Raw genomic sequence first — 19,471 nt, 5'->3', positions numbered from 1 at the left:
AGAAGTGAGTCCATGTGTTTGCTTTGTCTGTCTTGATACAGATAATCATAGAATGATTTAGGTTAGAAAAGCCCTTTAGGATAGTCCAGTCCAGCTGGTGATGCAACACTGCCAAGCACCAGCAGCCCATGTCCCTCAGTGCCCTGCCTGCACATCTTTCAGACACCTCCAGCCATGGTGACTGAGCCACTGCACAGCCTGTTCCAGTGCTTGATAACCCTTTCAGGGGAGGAATTTTTCCCATCTAAACCTCCACTGGCATGGTTTGAGGCAATTTCCTCTCATCCTACCACTTGATATTTGGGAAAAGAGACCAACCCCCACCTCACTAAAATCTCCTTTCAGGTGTCCATAGGGAGCAGTAAAGTAAAGCTCTCCCCTGAGCTTCCTCTTCTCCAGACTAAACATTTTCATTTCCGTAGAGTTTAGATGTGGCAAATCTGTTTTCCTGAGGTTTTTTTTCCTTTATTTTTTTATATCTAATTAACTGAATAATGATCAATTGCAGGTGCTTAGCAGAAAAATTCAAGGAGAAAAATGTTCTCTGCTCTTATTCCCTAGGCAAAGAATAAAGCAATAAGCTCCTTGCACTTTATAGAGATGTATCAGAACCACACAAGTAAGTATTTTTCTTTCAGTGGAAGCACTGAATATACCAGCAAGAACTGGTTGCAACTACTTGCAAAGCATAAAAAAAAGTTTAATAAAATTTGTCTGATCTGATGCATTGTATTACAATTATGGCCAACCTGGTCTAGTTGAAGGTGTCCCTGCTCATTTTGGAGGGGTTGGACCAGCTGGCCTTAAAAAGGTCCTTTCCAACCCAAAAAATTCCACAGTTCTGTGCTTAAAATTTGGATACTTCACAGTATTTCAGGCTCTTAATAGCAAGATTAGGTCTTTTCTGGTACAGTTTGAGTTAAGGGAGTCAAATACTGTTAGGGCAGTTTTCTTTACAGTGAACTCCTGTGTTTTTCCCCCTTCTGTGTCAGAGGAGAGGATTCCCTGTTGACTCAATCCATGTATGCTGACCAGGGAGAACCTGGGCTGGAGGGTCAGTCTGATGTTTCCTGGTAGTTTTTTGTTAGGACTCTGTATGGAAAATCCAAGAATGCTGATGCTTATGGGGAAATCTCAGGTTAAAAGCTGAATTATTAAGAAATGTGAGTTAAATTATATCCTGTGAGCTCAGTTCAAAACTAAATGAGGCTCACTGGAGGCACATCTACCTATTTTTCAATAGTAACATGGTATTCACAGATATTTCAACACTCATAGTCTATTCCAGAAATTTACCTAGATTCATCCTCTTTAAAGAAGTCAGGAGGGAGTAAAATCAGCTTCACAGTTCAGAAAAAGAAAGGTACTAGCTAAAGCTTTTCTAGAAGGAGGAATTGACCTGTAATGCCTTTTTTCCCCCCTCTCCAGTTTACCACGACATTTCTGTGAAATTTAAAAGGACAAAAATCCGCATGAAGAAGCAAAACAAAGGTAATTGAAGGTGCCTGGAAATGCTGAATTTTTGATAATTACTGACTGGCATTTATTTGATGAAGTTAAACCTATGTAGTGTCTAGTCTGCCATGTTCTAAGTGTTGAAAATGATCAATCATTTTTCTTTAGAAATGCCTACTGTTGCTGACATGGCTTTGCTCTTGCAAACTGGGATTTGTCCCTTTTACACTGGTGGGAGCTCTCTCACTCTTCCTAAGTGTAGTTTCATCAGTTCTAAATTACCCAGATGTGGACCCTGGTCCTGCTCCAGCCCCTACTGGGTTTGTACAGAGCTATAAATTCTCACACACCTCCCAGCCCAGCTCTCTGATTCTTTACAGCCGTGGTGGTTGTGAAGTCACTTTCATCTTCCTGCAAGTGGCACCTGTAGTTTCCTGATAGCTGATCAGTTAGTGGGGGTGTTTCTTTGTTTTCCTTGTCTCTTGGGGTTTTTTCAGATCTGTGTCTCTGTATATTTTGTTTCTGTTTTCCCATTTCCCCCTCAAGTTTCCTAACTGACAAGGTCTCCAATCAGATAACCTCACTAGAATAAACATTCTGGCCCTTTTCTGCTGCTTTCCAGCCATTTGGCCCCCAGGATGTTTGTTTTTTTTTTTTTGTCTCCTTTACTGGGCAGCAGCAAGACTCTCCTGCAGTTTTTAAAGATCACCAGAGCTAAGCCACGTAAAACAAACCTCTCTGGAGCAAAATAAGACTCCTCAAAAAAAGAACTCCTCCATTAAAACCTGGCAAGTCTTAAGAAACCATTTGCAATTAATGCCAATGTACTACAGTTACACATTGGAGCTGATACAATCTCCATCTCTGTGATGGAGATGGATGCAGATGACACACAAACTTTTGTTGTGTTTGTGGATTTTAAAATATGTTTGTCTCTCCTTCACTCTGTGCCACTAAAATTATGACAAAGTGCAATTCATTCCAGTTGCTGGGCCAGGAAAAGGGAAGTGATGCCTCTGCATAGCTCCTGGAGCCATTTTTAACATCTGATGTGTTCTAACCTGCTGGGTAACAAAAAATAGCAAAGAAGAGATCTCAGTGCTCTCTTCTGAGTAAGTTGTGTGCTTACAAATGATCACACAATGCTGATTTATGGAGTTTTTTTCCCCAGGGTATGGTCTCCATTGCCACCGAGCCATTATCACCATCTGCAGGCTAATTGGCATTAAGGACATGTATGCCAAGGTCACTGGATCCAAAAACTTGATTAACATCACCAGAGCTCTCTTTAGAGGCTTGACCCTACAGGTGAGTGCACTCCCAGTGTCCATTAGGTGTGGGGACAGAAGGGGTGGATGTTGTAATAGTTTGTGGGCAAACAGTTTATATTCCAGGCTTAAAATGAACTAATCTTACAAAGAGCAAACACAATCAGCAAGGGGATAATTCCTCAGTGGTTTTATGGAGCTATCCAGTCAGGAACAGCTGTGTGTAACTCTGCCTCTTCCACAGCCAGGTGTCTGCAGGCGATATCTGAATTCCTGGGCTTTCCTTTGGTGTGGTTTTGGTGACCACTGAAAAATCCTGGGCAGAGGGAATTGTGGGCTGGCTTCAGTTGCTGCTGCTTGTTTATGTTCTAAGTTCTCGTTGCCCAAGGACTGAAGCCCCAGCTGCTTCTGTTGCTGCTGTAATTGAGATCTCTGAGGTCAGTCAGGGAGGTGGTGGTGTTTCCTCCACCTCTGAGTGCTCACAGTGGAGATGTCTCTGTCTGAGCCAGCTGCCTGCAGTTGATGGAAAAGCTCCAACATGCAGCATTTCATCCTGCTTCCTTTGAACACCAGCTTCAGGATGAGTCAGCTCTCTGGAAATTCCTGGTTATCTCATTTGTTTGCAGTTTTGGTGACTGCCAAGATTTAGCTGCTTCCATTCCCAATACAGCCCTGCAGAGCTGTAGCTGTCAAATCTGTCACCCTGTCCTGGCCAGCTTTATCAGTTCAGCCTCAGGAGGTGAGGGAGTTGTGATCCTCTTTGCCTGATGAGAGTCACAGATCTCACAGCTTAGCAATACCTGAGGGCAATCAGACTTGAGGAAGTCTGGCATTACGTTTTCTGTGCATTTTCTCTGAGCATCTTCCACAGAAAGAGCAGAAGAAGAGCCTGCTGTATAAATCATTGCTTTGAGAGTTATGCACTTGATATGTTTTCTGAATGGAAAAAATTTCCTGTCAGCTGTAAACATCTATTCTGTAAAACCTGAGTGTTATCAAAACACCTTGTAGGCAAGGAAGATATGTAGTTGAAAATAATGTTACATTCATATCTTTATATTAGCTAATACCACCTGGCAGGGCAGTAGCAGGCACTTGTCTGTTGTCAAAGCAGAATTTATATCCACATAAAGACATAAAAGTGTTCCTGCACGGCACCAACATGACAACAGGCATGTTTATGAGCAGGATATGTCTTTCCAGAAGCAAGTTCCTCTGGGATGACATTGTAGTGCTGATTAGCATATCTGAGGTCTGGCTGTATGAGTTTTTGCCCATGAAGATGAGCCCGACAAATCATTTCATTGGCACAGTGCTTGAACTGTTTATTAGGAAAATGCTTTTTGGGGTGTTTTAGTCCCTACCCCATACACCATGTAGATTTTGGCCTGAAGTAAAGCCACAGTGTGCATCATTGTTTTGATTGTCTTTTCCCTGCACTGCTCCCAGGAGACTCACCAGCAGCTGGCAAACCAGAAGAGCCTCTACGTGGTGGAGTTCCGGGAGGAGCAGGGTCCTCTGCCCATCGTGGTGGCCCTGCCCGAGGGGCCTGTCCGGGAGGATCCTGAGCCTGAGGATGAGGTTCCAGACACAAAGCTGGAGTGGAGGGAGGTGAAAGAAGCCCAGGGAATGCTGAAATCTCCCTGGGCAGGTGTCAGACGGGCAGCATGTTAACAGCTTTGGTCCCTCTGTGTCTCCAGCTCAGAGGTGCAGCTGGCAAAGCCCAGCACAGACCGGGTGTCTAGGCTTGGTTTTCAGGGGAGAGCAGCAGGAGCTCTCTCGTGCCATCCATGTCACTTCTGCCATCCAGGAACACTGTTTGGTTTCCCACAATTCTCCTGACCACTGTCTGAGTGGGAATGTTCAGATGGAAACAGTCAGTGAACGTGTCTTTGGCTTCACGCATGCATTTACTCCATTCCAGAAGATGGCTTTTAGTCAAGAGCTCCCATGTTTCTTTCACAAGCTCTGGGGTAACTGTTGAAAATACAAGATTGTGAAAGCAATAAAGAATCATCAGAGTGGGTTTAGTTTGGGTTTGTTTGGGTCCATTTTTTTTTTTGCAAAGTGCTGGTGTCTGGGATATCCTGAAGCAAGCAGCAGCAGTGGGAGTTCATGGGCACTCCCAAGGCTCAGGGGTTAAATTCTGTGCCTCCCAATCTGTGAGTGTCTGTCATGGCATTTCCCCAGATGCCAAAAGGTGCTTGGGCCACCTCTTTATGGGAGAAAATACCTTAGAAATCCTTCAAGACCAGCCTGGGAATTTGCATTTGAAGTTCTGATGTTAAAGACATGTAGGAGCAATGCTTTACATTTATTTCAACACAGTTTTCTAAAGACAGCAGTTGTGTATATACAGACAGGCAGGGTGAATTTAATTGAGTTTTATCTCACTCTTGCAATGAAAATTCTAACTCCAAGGCCATGCCTGCTGAGCAGTGGAATGAAGGCTTTTTTCCTCTTCACCAGGTCAATCTAAATATACCTTCAATAGGATGGCCAAGTGTTCAGGTTGCAAACTTCCTTGTCAGCAGCACATCAAGCTGCTGTTGGGGAATGTGTGCTCACATTCAGCTTGCATCCCTGCTCTTGGGCTTAGGTCCCTACATAAAATAATCTTTTGTGGCTTTACCGTTCCCACAAGTTTGTTCCTATTAACCAAGGTGCTTGTGTAGATGTTTTACCCAGCACACAGACTGCTCATCACTCACAGACAGCTGACTGTAAAATGAGAAACTCCTGCATTTTCCATGGAGCTGGCCACAGTTTTCTGTTAAAAATCAAATTCTTCTCCTGCAGTTCAGGAGAAGATGGAAGTTCTCCCAACTCACTGCACTGCTGGAGGCAAGGTATCCAATATGCAAATATTTGGGGAGCAGTTAACATGGTGGTTAAACCACTTAGTCAGGCAAGAGCAACCAAGATTACAATCTGGGCATAGTTAATGAATGTGCCTGCAAACTTGTTTTTAATAGGAACTGAGGCTTTGCCTGCCTTCAAGTGCATAGAGTGGTTTAACTAGCATGTAATTGCCTGCTCTCTAGAGCAGATGCCTGCAGCCCTCCTTGTCCTGCTGAGGAAACTGGAGAAGAGCAGAGATGGGAACTCCAGTTACACAACCAGATGAAATCTGGTGCTGGCTGCAGGGGCACAAGAGGCCCAGTGTTTCAGCAGTGTCAATGGGACTTGTAAATGCTCTGAAAAAAAGCCTGATTTGTGGCTTTTTAAATGGTCTGCTCCATCCAGTTACATCTGCAAGGGAGTCCCCGGGATGGGGAGGTACCAGTCTGGGGGGATCTGGGAATTCCTGAGCCAAGTGCAGGACCTGGGGTGGAGCAGCCCTGTACTTTGGGCAGGCTGGGAACAGCTCTGCAGGCAGGGACTGCAGTGCTTGTGGTCAACACACTGCAAGGGCCAGCCTTCCCACATGCTGGGGAGCCATTCCCTTGATGCCATGGAAGTGTCCCCAAGGGAAAGGCTTGCTAGCCTGCAGTGTCCATCACACCCAGTGTTTCCAGCAGTGACAGCAAATTCTCAGGCCAGTGCTGCCCTCAGGGCTCTCTGTGGGGAAGAGATGTGCTGCACACGTGGGCTGTAGGTCCTGGGAGATTCTCTGGGCAGCATGTTTCCCTTCAGGAAGCGTTGGGGGTGTGCCATTTTCCAGACAGCTCCCTTGGGCTGCCCAGCTTCCAGGGCATGTCAGTCTCCAGGGCTACATTGACAGGACAGGAAAGCTGGGCATGATGAAGCTCTCTTTGTGTCCTTTTCTTTCCACCATGCAGGGAAGGTGCACCTTGGTGCAATGCAGTCCTGTGCTGGGGCCCTGCAGCCCTGTGCCAGGCAGGGACACCCCTCACCCTGCTCAGCTGCGTGGGGTTGAACTTGGGATCACACCAGGAGGGTATCAAAGTTCCAGCACTTCCTGTCAGTTCATTCCTGACCTTCTGGTGGGGGGGCCCCTCCCATCTGCCCAGCCCTCCCCAGGCAAAGGCTCAGCCCAGGTGACACTGGGGCCACAGAGTGCCCCTCCCAGGCGGTCCTGAGCCCATGGACACTCCCATGCCAGCAGCACCTGGCTGTTTTTCCCCAGTGCTGGCTTCCAGCAAGGCTGGGCTGATGCTGTGCAGGAGGTTCTCAGCAAACAGGGTGGGGACAGAAGGACACGGAGGGGAACTGGTGCAGACTGGTGTGAACTGGTGTGTGGCGGGCGAAGCAAGGCAGAAGGAATGAGATTGGAGCCGTGCCAAACATGGGCTGTAAATGTGATGGCCACAGGGCACAGGGACAGGGATGTGAGGGGACAGGCAGCACTGCTGGGTGGTGCACCTGGGTGCAGGAGGAACAGAGCCAGCTCATCCCAGGGCCCAGGGTTAGGACTGCAGATCCCTGCCTCTGTTAACACACCCAAGAAAGGCAGCTTTGTGTTCCACTGTCACATTCAGGGGCGTTAGTAGAACCTGGGCACCAACACCCCACACACACCCCACGATGATGGGATGATGAAACCAGTTTGAACAGGTGGATGTTGAACTTCAGAGCCCTGTGCCATTGTCCAAAGTGGCTCTCAGTTCCCTCCCTGCTCTGAGAAGGGGTTTCTCTTTCCACCTCTGTTGCAACCAGTTTGCTATTGTCACAGTAACAATCTAAACAAGTCAGGCTGGTTTTCAGCGAGGAAAAAAAAGCCATAAATGTTTTCTTTAGTTGCAATTAAAAAGCTCCAAGCCAAACCCATGGTCACAGGTCAAAAGTTCCCTTGTATATGAAGCAACAGAGGGGCCTCCAAGTCAACTTTCTTTACCTCTTGTTTTCTAGTTCTTGTTGTTATCCAGGAACTTCAGACTTAACATGGAAGCATTTTTTACCCCACAAGCTGGAAGGGATAATTTAGTGACACTGTTTATTAGGCACCTCTAGCATGTGAAAACATCCCTTCCTGGGTCTAAATCCCATTTAAATTAATTCCTTGTCATGGTTTAACCCCAGCTGGCAACTGATCTCCACAGAGCCACTCACTCAGCCCTGTCAGGGTGCACTGCTCCTGGGGCTGTGTCCGGGTGCAGCAGAGGGAAAAAGAGCAGCAAGGACTCACCCATTCTCAAAGTCACAGCAAACCCATCTTTATTAGTGACACCATGGAAGTGTATGAGAGAGTAGCCATTCACCAAAAGCAGGAGCTGATTGCCTCTGCTCATTGAGGATTCGATTCTGATCACCCATAGAATTCTCCTGCAGCCTGCACCCCTTCCAGGCCGTGTTTTGGGGGGGACCAAAGGCAGTGGTAATTCCTGGTGGTGTGGTTGTGCCTCAGAATTGAGCAGTACCCTTCAGGAGCTGCAGTGATCCACATTGCTCCTGAGCCAAGTTCAATATTGTCCCCATTGCCCATCGCAAGTCAGAGAAGGCATTTTCAGAAACTGCATGAGAATATTAATTTGTACAGTGGGTCTAGGGAGGGAAACAGCCTGAAATGGGCAAATGACACAGTTCCACACTCATGCTCCTTGGTGCTGGTTGTACATGTTTCCCCTGATACCATTAACAACTCTGGACACATAAAGGTACAGTCCAGGGAGATTTTAGCCCTTTGAACCCCACTATACTATGTTTTTAAAGCTGGATGGTTTTTTTCATTTGGGCCCCAGCATCAAACTGTACCCAGCCTGTAAGAGACTGAAGGGAAACAGATTGTGCCAGGATATTTCTTTCTCTGGCAGGCTCCTTGTCTTTGTCACCAAGATCCCACATGAAAAGCTGCTTGTTTATAGGATATACTTTAGAAAACAAAACCCACACCCAGCCTGGAGATGGCAGTCATTGTTCCTGGGGTTGTTCAGGCTCTCAGGATGATTTCCATCTCAGGAGGGAGAACACCTTGTGGATCACATAAACCAGGGTGGCCACGAATGCAAATACCTGTGATGGAAAAACACACCAGGCAGTCAGTTTTCTGTTGCACGGTGCCATTCCAGCACTGAGCACACCCCTCATGACGTGTCCTATTTCTCACATATTTGGGGGACTGCCACTCGTTTCTCTCCCCCCTCCCCAAATTGTTGATGCAAATAAGGATTTACACTTGAGGTCACTCCAGAGCCACCTCCTGGTGTTCCTTGCCCTCCTGCCAGGCACTCACCACGGCAGCAATGTTCTCCCTGTACTCCTTGACTAACAAGGGCCTCTGGCCAAGAAGGTAGGTCAGGAAGGCTTCCAGCACCGCGGCACTGAGGTAGAACAGCGCTGCTGTCTCCTGGCAGATGACATCCTAAGGAACAGGGATCACACAGTCACCTCCAGGGGGGTCACACTGCCCATACAGCCGTCCCCAGCCTGCAGTTTGGAGTGCAGCAGCAGCACCTGGCTCTGCAGGGCACGGGCAGGCAGGGGAGGCCCTGGGGTTTGTCACAGGCACGTACCAAGGTGACCCAACAGCTGCTGCCGCCACCGTGAACTCCGCAGAAGTAGAGGCACAGGAGGGAGATGGACATGACGAAGCAGAACACTGAGACAAACATCACCCAGCCCTGCAGCATGGGGTATGGGACCTTCGAGGATGCCACCAGGATCCACACAAGACCCCCAAAGATCTGCAAGTCAAAGTGGGGGACAGGGTGAGCATGGGATAAAATGACTTATTCAGAGCAGAGCCAAAAGCCAGGCACACGTCTGGCACTGGCATTGCACATGGCAAAAGCCCTTGAGTTCTTTCCAGCCTCCACTTGGAACTAGACATTTAGCTGGGACCATCTGCCATTGATCCTGACCCAAAAAAATCCTCACTGTAGCCCTGCCTCCTGGTGCCACTGCCACTCACACCCTCCCTACATCAGTGTGCTCAGGAGGCTGGGTTAGACCCTTCTGAGGGCTGCTTTTAATGAACAGGGAGGCTGATTTAGGACAGGTGTGTTTGCTTCACACCCAGCGTGTCAGATCCCTGCCAGGAGCAGTGTCAAACCCAGCTCACCTGCACAAACAGCACAGACACCTGCTCTCGCAAAGGCCACATGCAAATACCACCCTGAAAGGAGAGACCAGGCTGAGGAGAGGTTTGACTGTCTGGGTAGGGAAAATAAGCCTGGGGCTCCCAGCTCCTTCTTGGGAAGGGGAGCTGCTCCAGCAGCTTTGTGTCTTGTGTTGCTGCTCCAGCTCTTTGTGCCATCCTTCACTGGCTACACCAGAGCTGTGCCTGGTCCCAGCTGCTGGTGTGGGAGGTGGGACCTTCTCAGCCAGGCTTGGGAGTTTGCTGTGGATTTCCTGGTGAGACACAGGGACAGCTATGTCTAGGCTCCAACCCTTCACCAGCAGACTCCTGCACAAGAGGATGGGAGCATGGTGTTCAGTGCTGTGGAATGTCTGGAGTGCAATTGTGCTCAGTAGCTTTTCTGTGCCACCAATCAGCCCAGTTGTTTCTTGGACCAGTGCAAAGTTTAGTCTGTGCAGCATCCTGTGCTGAGGAGCTCCTCAGCTGAACCCACGCTGTGTGGACCAGTGCTGCTGTGGGGGCCTCTCCCTCACCACCAGCCAGTCTGGGATTCAGGCACACGTCCAGAGGTAGGAGAGCCTTGCTGACTCTAAGGTCATTCTGATCCTTGTACGGCCAGTGTATCCCAGTCAGCATCCAAGTGCCAGCTCATACTCATTGTGGCATTTCCACTTCCTTCCAGGCATTTTGCAAGTGGAAAGAAAGTTTCTGATTTATGATAACTCCGAAAATGTTACATCATTTGTGTCACCCCACAGCTGCAGGAAAGTTCATTGATGCCATTATGTAAATTGACGCACTACATCAATTATGTGGTTGAGACGTGGCAAATGCCTGAGTGAAAATAGGTCTTCCACAGTGCTGCTGTTCTGGTGCCTCTTGTAACAACCACAGACTGACACCTGAACACTAATCCAGTCCTTTTATTCACTCATGTGCTGACACAATGAGTGTGTTGCAGCTAAAAATCCCGGGGAAAAGCCTTATGGCTGCTCCATTAAAATCAAGCACAAATTATGGTGAGATACAAGGCTGGGGCAAGAATTACCACAGCTCTCTTCCTACCACTCCTTCCTGCAGGTTACTCACTCAGAAAAGTCTGTTTGACATGGTTTGATTATTGACTTTGGTTTTATGCTGCATACACATAAAAAGGAAGGAAGGATTGAGAGGCTTTCAATAACTCACAGCAGGATGCAGACAGCAGTCGAAGAAAAAAAGTTATCTTTTAAATAGCCTTTTACAAAGCAAACATATCTGCTTTTAGCTTGTTTCAGCTTTTCCACACAAGTCTGGCTATCCATATGTGCTGAAAGTGCTTCAAATTAAATAGATTACAAGAACTAAACTGAGCCTCACAGATCAAAAATGGTAGTTCTCAATCATCCCATGCAGATGTGGCAATCATCTGAGCTGCAGGTAGGATCTTCTGAAAATTTCACAACTCTCTTACTATTTAAAATGCCAATTTTGTTTTGTTTTGTTTAGTTTCGTTGCTACCATCCCGGCCCATGGTAGGCAACTTGAGATTTCACTAAGGAATGAGAAATTCTTTGTCCCTCTGAATGCTGTGATTCAAGGCAGCCACCTCCTTTGTACACAGCAGAGGTCATACAACTGCACAGCCCAGAGTCTTCTTGGAGATGGAGAAATCCAGCCATGCAGCATTCCTCCTTCCTTCATTCCTTCAGGATGCACATTTCCAGATCTTAGCCAAACCAAAGGATAGGGTGCTCATTTCAGCAAGCTGCCCTGCCAAATCCCCTGGAGACAGGGATTGCAAACAAACAGTTCAAGAGGAATAAGCACACTGAGGCCAACAGCGGGCTCAGCACCAGGACTAACACAACTCATGGCAGGGGTGGCTGGCAAGCGTCAGCCCAGCCAAAACCTCCACAGGGACTTAAATATCCTCCTTCCTGTAGCTGCAGGAAACCTCGACCTTGCCTTCAGGCAGAGTCCAGTTGACATGAGCACAGCTGGAGGGGCTGAAGCAAAGCCTTTCTCTACATCCTCTTTGCTGTGTTGTTACCACCAGGAGAGTGAAGGAAATGCCATAAATCCCAGGAGTGTGGACCAAGCTGGGTGACAGGAAAGGATTTGGTGCCAGATGACAAAGCTGAAGTTTCTAGCATGGAATAATCTGAATGTCATCCTACAATGTTCAGCCAGAGCTTTCAATGCTGGACCAAAGTGCTCAGAATTTGGAAAAAATCCTCCCAAGCTCTTGTGGGAAGAGCAGGTTTCATGAGTGGGGCAGAGGATCCCGGGAAAAGGTTCAAGTTGAGACTTTATAACTTTTAGCCCTTGCTCACAGCAACTGCTTTTGACCGCGCGCCAAATCCATTAAGAGTATGATCTCCTCCTGCTCAGTGAAGTTACAATGTGGAAAGAAGTTACAAGGTGTTTGCTCACCCTTTGCTCACCGCTTCCTCACCCCCACGCCCAGGTCCAGCGCTCTCTCCGCACGGGCGGCTCGGGAATGCTGCGCTCGAGCGGCACAGCCGCGGCCGACCGGGCTCTGCTGCTGCAACCAATTCCCACAGCTCGCCCCAATCCCCTGCTCTAAGCAAGCAGCTCATCCTCTGCCTGTTCTATCAGCTAAAATCATCTTCCAGTTAATTAACCAGCTCAGTTTGTCAGCCTACTTTAAACCCACCAGCAATCCCTCCCTTTTTTTTAGGCAGGAAATTACAGTAGTTTTTCAAAGGCACCAGAAAAATCCCATTGCAGACTAAAGGGGAGGTTCAGAGCCTCAGGCCCTGTGGTTTTCTCCAATGAGGAGTTGCCCCCAGCCCCTTGTGGCTCAGGGACCTGGCGTGGGTCCTGATCCACGTGTCTGGGGACAAGTATCACCCCTCAGACACTTGCAGCATGAGCTGTGCTGGGTGCTGGTGGGACCAGCAGCCGCGGCCCTCCCCCAGGGAAAAGTCAGCACTCACGATTTCAGGGATGAAGAGCACATCTGGGAAGGTCCTCAGGACTGCCAGGCCGCTGGGCAAAGAGCTGGTGGTGGTTGAGGAGGACATTGGAAGCCTCTGGCACGGTGACGATCAGCCGTTCTGCACCTCACTGCTAAATGCAGCCTCCTTACCTCTCCCTCTCTCTGTTCCTCTTTTCCTCCCCTTCCTGCTCTCGTTTCTCCCTCCTTTTCTCCCCTTCCTGCACGGGTGCCTTTCCCCCCTGCTTCCGGCTGACAGATGAAGACAGCTATGAGTGGCACAGGTGTGGCCAAACCCTGTGACCTGGAGTCACATGGGAGGTGTTCGGGAGATGCAGGAGCAGCCCCTGGGCTGTCCCTGCACAGGCTGAGCGTGCCAGGCAGGTCCCTGGGCAGGGGCGAGTGGCACTGCAGTCACAGCTGAGGGCAGAAGGAGACACCTGTGCCCATCCACCTGGACAGCCTCATGTCCCCTTTTATATGCACAGTGAGCCAGAGTGGCCCTGCACACCTGAGGTGGTCACAGCAGAGGACATGAGGGTGGCTGGTGGCCGAGACATGGGGAAAACAGTGGGGCCTAGAAATGTCCCACAGACATCCAGGGATGAGGGCAATCAAACTGCAGGGCAAACCAACTCCGTCATCTCAGAAGAAGATTGGAAATGCCAAGGTAACACAAATGACCTAAAATGATGAGACTTCCCAAGCCACTTGGCTTTTTTTTATTTTTCTTTTTTGTCTGTAGTCCATGGGAGCAAGTCATTCCCCTTCTCCTTAATATGGAATACTTACTTCTTTGTAACACACTCACTTGGGTACCCAGCAAAAACCACGTAACTCCAGAAGCTGAGGCCAAAAGGTGCAAGAAAGTGCAAGAAAGGAAGACAGTGTAAAAACTGTCCCCTGGAGAAAGCACTGGGGCAGATGAGTGGAGGAGGCTGCAACATCAGAAAAACTGGGCAAATGCTTTTAATAAGCAGATCAAGGGAGGGGCAGGGTTACGTGGCAGAGCAAGCACAGAACCCCAGTGCTGGTGGGGCAGTGTGTTGGAGTTCCTCCCCCCCGCCATGTGGTCCTGGGAGAAGGCCCCAGGGGGGGAGACACGAGGTTTCCCTGCCCCTGGTCAGCCTCGTTCCCCATTGGTTGTTTTGTGTTCCCCTGCACGGGCAAAGGACCCTCGGGTCCTGTGATTGAGCAGTTCCTCGGCAGAGCCCCGGCCATGCTGCTGGGAAAATAAACATCTCTGAAACATCTACCAAGAATCCGTCCATAGATATTTCCTTTCCACGGGCCTCGTTGTCTGATACACGTGTTGCAGTATCTGCACTGTAACAAATGGTGGACAATGTGAGCAGAGCAATCCCCGATCCCTAAGGACAGTGACTGATTTGTGAGTAAACTCTGGATTTCTCTTCTTGTTTTTGTTTTGCTGTTCCATCGCTAAACTATGGAGGAACCGTGGAAAGACTCTTGCCTCTCCGAGCCGCATATGGACATTTATCTTAAACTTGAGAAGATTCTTGAACAACAATTTGTAAATCTTAGCTTAATTCAAGCTCAAAAGGAACTGAAACACTTCCTGGCATGGTTGTTTAAGAGCTTTTTCTATGTTTCTTGGGATTTGATTCTTTTGGAATACCGTTTGGACACAGTTCATTTCTGAGTCAAAATATATGCCGATGGAAGAATATTTTTGTGAATATTATTTAATTACCGAGACTGTTGGGCAATGTCAGCTGTGTCCTGGTGAAGGGAAGCCTGCCTCAGGGACTGTGTGACCCAGGCCACGTGCACCGAGCGCTCTGCGAGCAGCAGCGAGACGGTTCCCGTGCGCGGGCGGAGCCACGCGGGCCGCAGTGTTGGCGGCGGAGCGGGGAGCGGCAGGACCCAGCGGTGCCCGCCCGGCCCCGCGCAGCGCGTGGTGGAGCGAGCCCCGTGAGCGCCCGACCGAGAAGGGCGGCCTGCGGGCGGTGGCTGGCGGTGGTGGCGGTGGAGCGGAGCCGTGCCCAGCCAAAACACGCACTGGAGCAGGGCACAGGGGGGTCGTCGCTCAGGGGCCCGGCCGAGACGTGGGCACAGCCCCAGGCAGCGGCAGTGTAGCTGAGAGCAGAGGAGGCGGCGCACAGGGAGCTGAGCAGTGTGGCCCGGCCCGGCCCGGCCCCAAATGCGACCCCGGGAAGGTCGCAGGCACGAGCAGCCCCGGCAGCCCTAGCAGTTCCAACACAGGAGTGAGCGAAAGCGAAAGCTAAAACACAGCAAGACAGAAAACAGCAGCCACTTGGAAAAAGGAAAAAATCACCGTAGCTAAGGTTTTAGGAATAGTAAAATGGTATAATCTTGAACAAAATTATGGTTTTATAATGAGATGTGATAACCAAGAAGACGTATTCACTCATAGAACTGCTATTAAAAAGAATAACCCTGAAAAATGCATCCCAAGCTTAGGAGATGGAGAAGTAGTAAGAGTTCAAAACTGTGCAAGGTAGAAAAGGGTTACAAGCAGCAGAGGCCACTGGGCCTGATGGTGTTTCTGTAAAAGGCAGTATATATGCTAAAAATCATAGTCATGTCAGACAATATATCCATTATAAGCCCCCCTTACAGTCTCCCTTTCCTAATCCCACCTTTCCCTTTTACCCTATATCCTATTACCCCCAGTGTATTCCCAATCCGTTTTTTCACCCATGGTTTCCCTCACATTTAGCAGGGGGTGGTTCTGAGCGCAGGGGAGCCGGCTGAAGTCACGATACGAACACCGATACGATTTGAGCATTGTGCTTCCCTTATTGTTTACTTACACTCACTTATATCTACTTTACAAAGATTCCTGCCCTATTCCCATGGGACAGCCTCTAAGCAGTGGGGGAGCCGACCAGTGTGTAACTTTTCCCAAGGCTGTTCAAGGCTGCCTGCAGCCAGGTGTATTTCTGGCCTATCTGCAGCCTGAGGCCCCTTCAGGGGTTCTTCTGCAGCAGCCCTGGGTTGCCCAAACTCTACTGGGCTATCATATGCCCCTGTTCCACAAGGAATCCCTCTACACTCACAAAACCATGCCTTTGCCAATTGTTTCCCCAAAAATCCCTTTCCAATGCTGAGTGGGGGATGAAAAGGGGGAGGGAAGAAATTAAACCCTCTCCTGCCTCAGTTTCCCCACAAAGCATGCTCAGAGAGTTCTGTCTCCCTTCTGTCAGCCTTAAGATGTTCCAGAGAATCTGTCTGGACATTTAAAGACTCAGGAGGGTGGCTTGTTTTTGCTTTGAAACTGTCCTTGTTATCTCGTGTTTATCCAATTGTTTTCAATGTTAAGTTTTAAATCTCTTTTTGTTAAAAATAAACGGGTGAAATGTTGGGGTCCCTCCCCACCCTGCCATGTGGCCCTGGGAGAGGGGCCCTGGGGGGAGACAGGGGGTTCCCTGCCCCTGGTCAGCCTCGTTCCCCATTCGTTGGTTTGTGTTCCCCTGCACGGGCAAGGACCCTCGGGTCCCGTGATTGAGCAGTTCCTCAGCAGAAATAAACATCTCTGAAACACCTCTCAAAAATCAGCCCATAGATATTTCTTTTCCACAGGCCTCATTGTCTCATACACGTGTTGCAGTACCCCCACTGTAAGAGCAGTGAAATGGTGGGATGGATGCCTCTCATCCAGACCTTGAGCTCTATCATGTTCAGTCCATGGAAGCAAGAATGCAAGAACATTTCAGTGGATAATGCCACGTTTCTTTTTTTCTGGAGGCTTTTCTCACTTAAATGCAGAGTCTGTGCTGACCCTCATGACTTCTTCAAAGGGGCAGTGGTTTTGCTGCATGTATGTGATTTCCCACTTCTCTAGTGAGATTCCATGTGCCCTAATGTGGCACAGCTACACATAATGTATAAAAACTTGGATACAAGGCAGACCTAGAAACCAGTCAGTAAATGGGGAAAGCAGGAAGCAGTGGGAATGCAGGCACAGAGCTGCACAGACACAGCTCCAGAGGGGTCTCACTGTCTCTGTAAGGGACAGAGATGAAGCTCTCCTGTTCCTGGGACCATGGGACTGGCAGGGGGGTGTGTGAGGAACAAGCAACTGTGTTATGAGGGGCAGGGGCACTAGTGCTGTTCCATTTGGAATGGCTGGGACAGCTTTGAAGAACCCCTTCCTTGTCTTATTTCCAAATTTTTGGTGATGGATTAAGAAACAGGGGGTTTAGTAAAACACTGGGTTCAGTGGTGAAGAATGCTGAGACTGGCTTGACCAAACCCTTAAATTAGACTCTTCATGAGGGTGCTCTTCTCGACTGAGGTGGGCATCAACAGGGATGTGGAAGAGCCTGGTAGGGAAGTGAGAGACTGAAGTTTTGAGCAGAAGGAACCAAGGTAACATCTGACTCAAAAATAAACATGTTCTGCTGAGCAGGCAGGACAACACAGAATCTAAAGTTTACAGGACAATCAACCTCTTCATTCTATAAAAGGTCAGTCCCAGTTTTCCCAGCCTATCTCCTTTAGATGCATGAAGATCCTTCCCTTGGGTGGGAACACCCCTCAGGGACACCTCTGGAGGCTGAGTGGGAGACTTGCCCATGGTCAGTGACAGGGGTGAGTAACATCAATCCCTATTTGACAGCTGCTAAGGTAGCTGTTACTGGTGCAATAAATAGAGCACTGCATCAGCAGCTTCATTGTGCAGTAAATAGTTCTGATCAGACTGTCATTTTGCCATTTTGCAGTTTTGTCTTTTTACATTTTCATCTTACTGGTGTCATCATCAACTTAAATTAAGCAGTCATTTATTCATCCTTGTCCTTGTCAGGTGCTGGCCACCTGAAAGAAAAGAACATTACAGGGTCCCCTAGGGAGGTGTAAACCAGTAAGAGCTTTCTATTCTGGATGGTTTTCTCTGAAAGAGATCCCTGGACATACACAATTTTGGAGATGGTATCCAAATCCCCCCAGTTTTGGAGGTGAGCTCCAGAAAGAAGATGAGGATGCCTTTATTTGCTAAGGAAAGCACCTCACCCCATCGGTGGTGGTGCAGAAGATGCTGCTCCGGGCAGGTACAAACCAGCAACAGCTCTTTCCTGAGAACTTCTGTGTTAGAGCAGACCCTGGTGGATGTATTCACCACTGGAGGCAGTATCCAAATTTTGGTGCAGGCCTCCCGGGAGTGGATTGCTCCCACACAGAAGTGCCATGAAAGAAAGCTGTTGCTGGCCTTTACCTCCCCTGGGCAGCCTCTTATCTGCAGCAGGAACACTGGGGATAGCTGCTTGCCTTCCAAAATAAATGCATTTCTTTTTGTCCTGGCACATTTTGTTTGCCAGTAGTCTCTAGCCATTTCTTCAGGTCTGCCCTTTGGGTTTCTGAGGCAGTGTCAGGGTACATTTAATTGTCTAGGAAGTACACAGGGATACTGGGTGGAGCTCTGAATGGTGACAGCAGGAAGATAAAAGCCAACGTCTTTTTTTTCCTGGCACCTTTACTGTGGGAGCAATTAGGGAAGGGCTTCAGGTTTGGATCCTGGCTCTGCAAGAGGAAAGAAGGGAAAGCTAATCATCTCAGTGCCATTTATAGCTTACTAAAGGGGTAGTCCAGCACTGGCTCTTTCTTCCAGGATCTTTTCTGGGGGAGCAGCTGCTGGGTTTTTTTTTTAAATTTTGAACATAGATTCTGTGAGAGAATCTGAGGGTACAAACAGTGAAAGAGCAAAGACCTGCATGTGGTGCAGTTTATAGGCTGCAAGGGGCAGCAGAAAGCCAGTGCTGGCTTTTGCTTCTAAGATCTGTAAGGAAGAAGTTGCTGGCTGTTTAAAGCCTTGAAGCTGAGCTCTGGGAGACTGATACGATGGATGCAGCTGAGAAGGAAAGCATGAAACTCCAGGACATGGGGTGTAAACCCAGGGGTGTGAGACAGATGTGGAGCCAGCAAGAGTTTTCTCAGCTGCCACTTGTTGTGACCAAGACATTTGCTGCATGTTTTTAGTTAAGATACAAGATCTATGTGATTATGAAGTATGTGAAGCCCCAGTTATCTGGAGAAATTTTGGAGGTAGCATCAAAATTTCCTACATGGAAACTGCCACTGCATATCATAACACACCAGCTCTCCTGACCTAGAAGACAACTAAGACAGAGAAAACTCAGTCTACCTTGGAGGGACGACCACTGACTGTGGAAATGATACCTGTTTGTGTGTTTATAAATATTTATAAATATATATCTGTATGTAGCTGGAAGGTGTAGGAGCTAGGCATGACATAGATGATATGGAGTAAGGGGTGGAGAATGTCCTGGTTCTGGCAAGGACAGGGTTAATTTTTGCAGTAGCCAGAAGGGGACATGGCCAGGACCATGTTCTGTACCACCTCATGTCATTCTTCCAGGGACAGCTCCCGTTGAATGTGGCAAAGGGAGCAGTTGGATAATGTCTGTTCCCTACTGTTCATTTTTCCTACTCCAGTGCTGTTTCCAGTGAAATGTTCTTAATTCATGATCTTTTACCCTTTGTGTCTTCAACTTTCCTCTTCATCCCCCTGCAGGGGAGGCAAGAGTGTGTGAGTGCCTTGTGGAAGGGGAATATGTAGTTGGGGAATACCATTCCTCAACCACAACACTGGGGGATTGTCTTCATCCTTGTGCCAGGCTAGCACAGGATTCAGGAAGGAGCAGGTCCCTGTGCTCCCTGCTGGGACCTGGGTGCCTGCAAGATTTACCACAACCTGGATATGGCCACAAGGCTGGGATTACCTTAATTCTCCCTTGTCTCTCCCCATGGCCTTGGCACCCTGCAGGGACCATGGACAGCAGAGTCCTCAAGGCAGGGGACCAGGTTCCCTGATGGTGCCCAGGA

At 48.6% G+C, this 19,471-nt stretch overlaps 2 protein-coding genes across 2 annotated transcripts in view; one reads left to right on the top strand and one right to left on the bottom strand.

Annotated features, from left to right (window-relative positions):
• Positions 1-4,753, top strand: part of MRPS5 (mitochondrial ribosomal protein S5) — a 28,474-nt gene extending 23,721 nt beyond the window's left edge. Inside the window, exons 8-11 of the mRNA XM_069009146.1 lie at positions 562-619; positions 1,429-1,491; positions 2,627-2,763; positions 4,173-4,753. Of these exons, the coding sequence (XP_068865247.1) occupies positions 562-619; positions 1,429-1,491; positions 2,627-2,763; positions 4,173-4,397 (483 nt within the window). The 3' untranslated portion in view covers positions 4,398-4,753. The remainder of the gene's footprint in view (positions 1-561; positions 620-1,428; positions 1,492-2,626; positions 2,764-4,172) is intronic.
• Positions 4,754-7,815: 3,062 nt separating this feature from the next.
• On the bottom strand, positions 7,816-12,932 carry MAL (mal, T cell differentiation protein). Its single transcript, XM_069009145.1, has 4 exons — positions 12,645-12,932; positions 9,137-9,307; positions 8,857-8,985; positions 7,816-8,636 (listed from the first exon to the last, which is right to left on the bottom strand). The coding sequence occupies exons 1-4, from the start codon at positions 12,729-12,731 to the stop codon at positions 8,562-8,564; spliced, it is 462 nt and encodes a 153-aa protein (XP_068865246.1). The 5' UTR covers positions 12,732-12,932; the 3' UTR covers positions 7,816-8,561.
• Between the last annotated feature and the right edge of the window lie 6,539 nt (positions 12,933-19,471).

This window comes from Aphelocoma coerulescens, chromosome 3 (assembly GCF_041296385.1).
Source record: "Aphelocoma coerulescens isolate FSJ_1873_10779 chromosome 3, UR_Acoe_1.0, whole genome shotgun sequence".
Classification (NCBI taxonomy): Eukaryota; Metazoa; Chordata; class Aves; order Passeriformes; family Corvidae; genus Aphelocoma; species Aphelocoma coerulescens.
The sequence above is the reverse complement of the archived record's forward strand: the minus strand, read 5'-3'. Positions and strand labels throughout refer to the sequence as shown.